This window comes from Tasmannia lanceolata, unplaced genomic scaffold, assembly GCF_043159265.1.
Source record: "Tasmannia lanceolata isolate RefF3 unplaced genomic scaffold, GAP_Taslan_0.1 ptg000015l, whole genome shotgun sequence".
NCBI lineage: Eukaryota > Viridiplantae > Streptophyta > Magnoliopsida > Canellales > Winteraceae > Tasmannia > Tasmannia lanceolata.
In genome coordinates, this window is record NW_027518692.1 from 51712665 (window position 1) to 51720765 (window position 8101).

An 8101-nucleotide genomic window follows, 5' to 3' on the forward strand; every position below is an offset into this window, starting at 1 on the left:
GTTGGCACCTGGTGTAGATAACTAGATATGGTCCGGCCAGCAAATCTTTTCCATAGGTTGATCCTAACCCTTCAATCATTGAGGCTTATATACTGTGCTGTCCATTTTAGACCACGACAAATTATAGGGTTAGGATCATCCTATGAAGAAGATTTTATGGACATAGCCTATCTACGTCAAGTCCAAACTTATGAAGGGTTTGGATCCCCCAAATAATATGGGCCCCACTGATTTTATTTGGCTGCACGGTCATGTACCATATAATTTCTCTCATAAATACCCGGAGGCAGCTGGTATCACTGCTCTGAGATTTTATAGCCCGTACAAGGGCGGGGGATCCACCCCTAAAGGGCTGCTGCTGGATCGAATACCAAGGGCGGATGCCTAGTCCTAGTCCTTGTAGGCCCGATTGGGCACCATATAATTTCTTTCTATGAGATTTTATATGTGCTCGATCGGGCATGTAGTAGGGCCCCGCCCCTGATATTCGATCCAAAAGCAATCCACTTCTAAAACTTTTTAAGGGGCTGCTATTGGATCAAATACCAAGGGCAGATTCCCCGCCCCGCCCTTGTACATATAATTTCTTTCACTTCTCTTTGGATCATTTTATGAAGTTGGCCCCACATGCGTTTTGAAAAAGTGCTTTTGTTTTGTCAATGAAAGTGAGCCGCTCATAGTAGTTATGGACAGAAAACACACATTATCGGATACATTATTGGATGTCTTTTAGTCGAATCAAGATCCAAACTAGGAGGGATTTGCTAGGGATAACATTATTGGATTCAACTCTCACCGTCCCAATATCGCATAGGATGAGTGAGCCCCGCTGGAGCTACGGATAGACCTATGTCTGTGACCCGTGACCACATCTTTGTTCCCTACTCATTTTTAATGATACAAACTAGGAGGGATTTGCTAGGGAACATGGCAAAAGACCTTCTACGGGCGTGCTGTTGCACGAGAGAGCAGCCACTCAACAATTTTTGTTTTATTCATTTATTCATCTGAGGTGGCTGCTCAGGCAACAACGGACCTGTGAAATGCCTTCTGCGATGATCCCTAGCAAATCCCAAAATTGGATAATTTGATTGATAGTTTCATAAAATTACAAATATACCCCAAATCGTCACTCTTATCTAAATCGCAGAGAAATTATATATCGAAAGGCAGTATAAACACTTAAAAGTGGTACGATAGAAGTACCACCCTTGATATTTGATTCAACAGCAGCTTCTCAAAAATTGAGCTGCAGTTATCAATTATCAAGGATGGGATGGTGAGTACGTGTTTATATGGCCCTTCATTATATAATTTTCTCTTAAAAACAAGAGCGTGACTGATGCTACTTTTGTGCTTTCCTAAGCTCCACTTATGCCTTGTTTACATGATCATATCTGAGTGAGAACCTGTTTGACTACCCAAGGTGTGCGGTGTGTCTGATGTCTGTTGAGTACACATGCGTGCCAGTGAATAGAATGAGTGTCCAAAACTCAATTCAAGGGGATAATCAATCGTATCTCATGGGATTGGATTCTGGGCTATTGAGAAGAAGAGGGGAGCATCAATTCTTTCTTGGGCTCTTAATGCATTTTAAACAAAGGACTTTTCAATTCCTTGGATGCATTAATCTCCTTGTATAGATTTCTAATTTAATCGTCCACAACCACTCTAGATCTCTAGGAGGGAACCTATCATAACTGCCAACTTCCATTTTACATTTTGAACTTCAATCCATTGAGAATAATTGTCGTTTATATCGTTTGGGCAAATGATCATTGGTGAGTAATTGCACTAACTCTAATGGATATATAATCAACCAATGATTTGGCCTTATTAGGGGTAAAATCCGATGATCAATAGAAGCCGAACACGTGATGCCAAGATTCGAATCTGGTTAGGGGCAAGAAAGTCATTTCACAAGCCTTCTAGAAGCACTGAAAAACTAATCTTTTACTTAGTGGGATAAACATAGAAACCAACCTTTTCGGAAGCTTGGCCAATCACAATAGAGTCAAAGAATGATAAGTTTCTTAAACTGTCGTGGACACTAAGTCTATAAAAGGGTGACTAAACTCCAAGGTGCGCACTTCATAGACACTATTTGTTCTCACTGCCCTTCCAACCTTTGCTTAGTTCGTACTTGTTGCCTCATCCGTCTTAAGCATCAGAGGGTCCTCGAAGCCCCAACTCCTGGCCTTCCTAACGACTTCTCTATGCCTTATCTGTCTTAAGTATCGGAGGGTCCTCGAAGTCCAAACTCCTGGCCTTCCTAATGATATCTCTGTGCTCGAGGTAGTAGATCACTAGATCGTCTGTAACTACCTAGCTTGACACGGGACCGCCTTGAGAGCTACAGTCCAGATTCAAACCGCAACAAGCCCATGTGACTGATTTTAACTCAAAAAAAGGTGTAAACAGAACCATAAAGCTGGTTAAATGCAGTTGGGATTGGATGATCCTATGCCCTTTGATCCATCAAGCCTTGTTTAGTATTTTGCCAAGAAAAGCTAAATCATTGATTTTTTTTTTCCAGACATTTATCTTATGCACTTGGAAATTCATTCGCTACGGAGCAATAATGACCATGTGGGGTCGTCTCATGACACATTCCAAGAACATCAATCTTGTGGTTGGGACTGCAGCTCAACTGTTGAAACTTCGTTTCTCAACCTTGAGGTCTCACGTTCTATCCCAGTTTACCTACCAGGCTACCAAAAGAAAAAACAATCTTGATCTCTCCCACATGTGTCTCACTGTCTCCCACACCTGTAGGACCCAAAATCCCTTAAATTATTGGTTGTACAAGTGACTTTAAGCCTATGCCCTCTTACGCTAGTCACTCTCTCAAAGGAATTATGACTTTAAAATCTAGAGACAGAACCTTTTCTCTTGAGAAGGACAATGCACAAGTTACTTTCACGATTTAAGTACACTGCATCCTATTAAAATATTGAGGTTGAAAGAGGAATGAATGCTAAAGTGTAGGGGCCCTTATAAAAACCAATCACGCACTCATTCAATCCAATGAGACAGAGTGGCAGCCAATTTCATTTATCAATCCTTTACTTCTACATTTTTTAATGCTGTTTTAAATGCTGTTGGTTGAACTAGATCCAAAGAGACACAGGCCTTGATTTTTACAAAGATGCCCTTCCTTTTAGCATTCCTTACGTCGAAAAGGCAGTTGTTGGGTCCCACATAATGACACCTGGGTATAATCAAAACCATTGATCATGTCAAAATATTGGTCCAATCTCCAACGGAAGTCACATGTTCAAGGGGGTGAATTTATCCTCAAGTAATAAACCATTCTCAGAGAAACCAAAGGGGGGGGGGGGGGGGGTGACTTTAAGCCTATGCCCTCTTATGTAGCAAATCCTAGTTCAATAATATGTATATTTTGTCATTGAATGTGAACCGTTGATCGTAGGAGGCTTTTTGGATGGCCAGTCATGCACCTCAAAAATATAGTGGGGTTCACATTGCTTAGTTGATCCAAACCATTCATTTGTTTGGCTCTGATGCAGACAGGGTGTGCCCAAAAAATCTTCTACATATGATGCCGTCAATTTAAAACCTCAACAAATTGAAAGGCTAGGATCATGCTATGTAGAAGATTTTCTGGGTGCACCCTATCTACATAAGGGTCCAACAAATGAATGGTTCGGATCACTCAAACAATGTGGGCCTAGTGTATTTCTAGTTTGCACTAGCTTGCACGTCCGCCCTCCATATAATTCTTTGCTTCTGCATTAGATAAAATCCGCCTCATGTAATGTTCTTGCAAAATTGATGAGAGAAGTGACTTTTTGGGAAATTTCTTAGACAATCCCACATTGGTGATATCATTTGTGTATCCTAGTCATTGAACTCCTTTTTAATGATAAAATTAATTTTATATTCTCAAAGGATGACAGATATACCCTGAATTGTCACTCCCCGTTCCTTAATTAATCATATCATGTTTTGAAAATTCGGCTCCACTCTCATGCCTTGTTTACATGGTCAAATATGGTCAGATGCCGTTGAGATTGGATAATCTAGGCATTTGATACATGTATTAAGCTTGTTTAATGTTCTGCCAAGAAAAGCCAAACCATTGACATTTTTATTCTGTTTTCTTATGCCTGTTCAGTATGGGTCAAAGACCATATGAGTCGCCTTATGTTGATCTACAAGATCAACGGTCTTGATCTCACATACATGCGTGGGCCCAAAATGACCTTAGATCATTGATAGAAAAGTGATTTTCTGCCCATGTGCTCTTACGCATGGTCACTCTCACGTGGAATAGGACTCTTAAATCTACAGATAAAACATCATTTTCTTGTAAACGATTAGACAGAAAATCCCTTTCGCTCGATTATGGTTAAAATAGGAGTGCTAAAGTGAAGGCCGGCCTTAGAAAAAAAAAACCAAATCCCGCTCCGTTTGGTCCCACGTCACCCAACTGTATTTTTTTTTTAGGGAAATGATATCTGCGCCAAGTGTTTCGAAACACCTCCGCGCAGATATCATTTTCCTCTTTTTAACTATGTATTTTTTAATGCTGTTATAAATGTGGTTGGTGGGCATGCGTCCAAGGGGGGCCCATTGCGATTGTTTTTTTTTTTTACACAAATGCCCTTTACTGTAACTTTAGGTTGAAAAAGCAGAATTTAGGTCCCACAAAAAGAACATGTAGGTAAAATCAAGACCTTAACATCTTGGCCCCATCTCGAATAGACACCACATCCATAAGATAAACGACTAAAAAAAATCAACGGTGTTAATTTTCTTTGAGAATTTTAGGATCATCTGATCAAAGTGTCATCAACGGATCTGATCAATTTTTAGCATTTTCCTACTGTCTTTTCTCCATACTTCCGAGGCAAAGGCATCTTAATCGCACGACACGTGTCCCACGAAGTACTTGGCCACTGTTTTATCAGCTCCGGAGAGTGAACGAGGCAAAAAGCTCATTCTTCCTCAAAAACCCTAACCCTAGTTCCTGTCTTCTCCACTTCAGAAAACCTAACCCTAAAACCCCTTGAAAATTTTCTTTCTTGTTCTTCTGTCTTGCAGATCTTAGGAAGAATAATGTAGTTATTCATCAGATGCGATACAACCCTCCGATCATGGCACGGCCGTGGTTCGAGCCGAAACCGAGAAAGTTTCGAATTAGGGTTTGGTTAGGGTTTCAAAAAACGCAAGGGGTTCTCGTGGGTGGAAATCACACCTCTTCCAGGTTTTGCACTCGTTAGTCTCTTAATTCCTTAGAAAACTCCGGTTTTATTTGATTTTTACTCTTCACTCATCTTCCAAGATTCAATCTTTCCTTCCCCACTGGGAAAAATTCCCGATCTCCGATCTGCTTGCACCATCGAGGGAAGCATTTCAAAAAAATAAAACAAAAAAATCCTCGGATTTTTAGGTTATTTTCTCCCCTACATTTACAAAATTCAATATCTTTGTGCTGGAGAAAATCCCAATTTTTCGAAATTCTGCTTGATTTTTCTGCTTTGAAACATTAGAATTTCGAAAATATCCTTTTGGAGAAAATCCGAATCACGTCGAGGTGAGATCTATAAGAAAACACATGGCTTTCAAGAATTCTGAATTGCAAATGCTTCGTGGCTTCTTAGTAAGGCGTGTCCTGCTCCGTGTGTTCATGGTGGCGACATTGATAGCAATGTTTCCTTTTATTCAATTTATGTCTCACATTGAACCAATGGAGATCTTTTCATGGAATTCTAGTGACTGCGTATCTGGACGCAACATTTTTCCTGGTTTTCTTCTCAAACCTCTCTCATTTTATGTCTTGCCTCTTTTAGAGTCGTCTTCGGCTTTGAATCTTTATAAGGAAAATGTGAATCTTATGTCCGACGTGATTAGAGAACTTATGGATAAGAAAATTTTGAATTATGGTGCGAAAGTTCTCTGTGTTGGGGAAGGAATGGGCCCTGCGGTTTCAGCGTTGCGAAAATTAGGGTTCTCTGATGCATTTGGGCTCATTCGACACCCACTACTTGCGAGGCAAGGGTTTGCTTACAAGCTTGAGTTTAGGGATGACTCCTTTGATTTTGTCTTCTCTAGGGGCCTCGATAGGGTTGCGGTCCCTGCTCTCCTTGTGCTTGAGATTGAACGCATTTTGAAACCGGGTGGGGTCGGAGCAATGCTTGTGGGTGTTTCTAGTTTTAACATGGGTAGCTTGATTAAGATTGCTACTCCAATTTCATCGTTCTTGAAGAGCTCTGATATAGTCAACGTCCATAGGATTGATTCCTTTGCTTTGGTAGTCTTCAAGAAAAGATGCAATGATTTCAAGACATTTGCATCCAATGATTTCAGCTCGTTTGCATATTATCGCCTTCCAAATGAGTGCCCATCTGTTACGATTAACAAGCCTTTGATTGAATATTTGGAGCCTCTTGTGGAAGAGAAACCGGTTGGAACAAAAAATAACATTTCGTATCTATCGAAATTTTTGGATATTTCCAATCGAGAACGGTTAGTATATATCGATGTTGGAGCAGGGGAGTTCGTTAGTTCCAGCATTGCAAAGTGGTTCCTTCCCTTCTATCCAATGCAATCTCGAACATTTGAAATCTATGCAATAGACCATAATGCGTCTGTCCTAACTTCCTACAATAAAATGCCCGGAATTACCTTTGTCTATGACCCTGCCCTACCCCAAAAGCAGGCCACTGTTGATTTTGATCCCATCCTAGAAATGGGTTCATCATCAGATAATCCCTATGAACCCCCCTCTGGAAGGTTTGATTTCCTTCATTGGTTGAAAGAAACTGTGGCGATTGGAGATTTTGCGGTTTTGAAGATGAATCTAGGAGCGGTGGGATTCAAGCTTTTACATGAGCTTTTCGAGAGTGGAGCTATATGCCTTGTGGACGAGCTTTTTCTCCACTGCCCGAACAGTACTGATGTCCGAGATGCGACAGGTGGAGATTGCTTGCACCTCTTTAAAGCTCTCAGGAATAGTGGTGTCTTTGTCCATCAATGGTGGGGTGACTGAGCTTCCATTGGAAGCTTTGAAACTTTGTGGCTTTCTATTGGACTCTATTTTGCTTTAGGTTATCAACTATGTTTCAGTTCAGGTGATATTGTTTAAGTTCTCGACTTTGGATTTCTTGTTTTTAAGACTAAGTTTAAGTATGCTTGCTATTTATGTATGTTTTGTGAGGGTGACTGAGCTTCCTGAAGAGATTTGGGATCTCTGTGCCTATCTGTCAGACTCTATTATGTTTTATGTTAACCTTGTGTCACTTCAGGTGATCTTGTTTAAGCTCTTGACTTTGCTTTATTGTTATAGTTTCTGCAGTTCATTATGCTTACTGCTTATGTATGTTGTGTGATTATTATTTTGTCTTGGCTACATCTTCTTTTATTGCTCTACAAGGAAAAATATGTCTCATCTTTGTTGAGGCCTGAATGTCCAACATTCAATTCCAATTATTGGGATTTTATGAACTTCTCCTGGGTTTATGATAGTCTAAAACTGAGTTAACCCCCTTAATCCAATCGTAATCTTTTGAGGATTTTGTTACTTTAGTAGATTTTGCCGATTGCTATTGACGTATGCATTCCATCATATGAACTCTTTTGAGCCAGTCGGTGGCCATATTATTAGTTGAATTAAATTAATATGATTGTTTTCATCTTTTGATGCTGAGCTCTTAAATAGTTTATACTAGCATATCTATATGCTTTGGAAGTTATTTAGTGATAGTTTATATTGGCACAGCTATATGCTATGATTCAGCTGACACTTTGAATTTATTGCTGACACACATGTCGTATCGAGTTTGACACGACATGCCTGTTGACACATGTCGACACTCCTTTGGACACTTTTAAATGTACTGCTAGAAGTGTTAGACTTAATGTGGGTGCGTAGACACGTTTTTGCATTGTGTCAAGTTGACATTCTATTTTAAGTTGACATTCTATTTTATTATAAAATATTGTGTTTACCTCTTTTATTATTAACTCTTCTTTTGGCTTTTATTTAACTAATATTTGCTATGATATCCTACAATTAAAAAAAAAATGCTATGATATCGCCCCTCCTAAACCTAAAACCCTAAACAAACTCTTATTC

General features: G+C 39.8%; 1 protein-coding gene across 1 annotated transcript; it reads left to right on the top strand.

Moving 5' to 3' along the window:
- Positions 1 to 5581: 5581 nt before the first annotated feature.
- LOC143892070 (uncharacterized) lies at positions 5582 to 7015 on the top strand. The gene has a single exon (XM_077396540.1). The coding sequence runs from the start codon at positions 5582 to 5584 to the stop codon at positions 7013 to 7015; it is 1434 nt and encodes a 477-aa protein (XP_077252655.1).
- The last annotated feature ends 1086 nt before the right edge of the window (positions 7016 to 8101 follow it).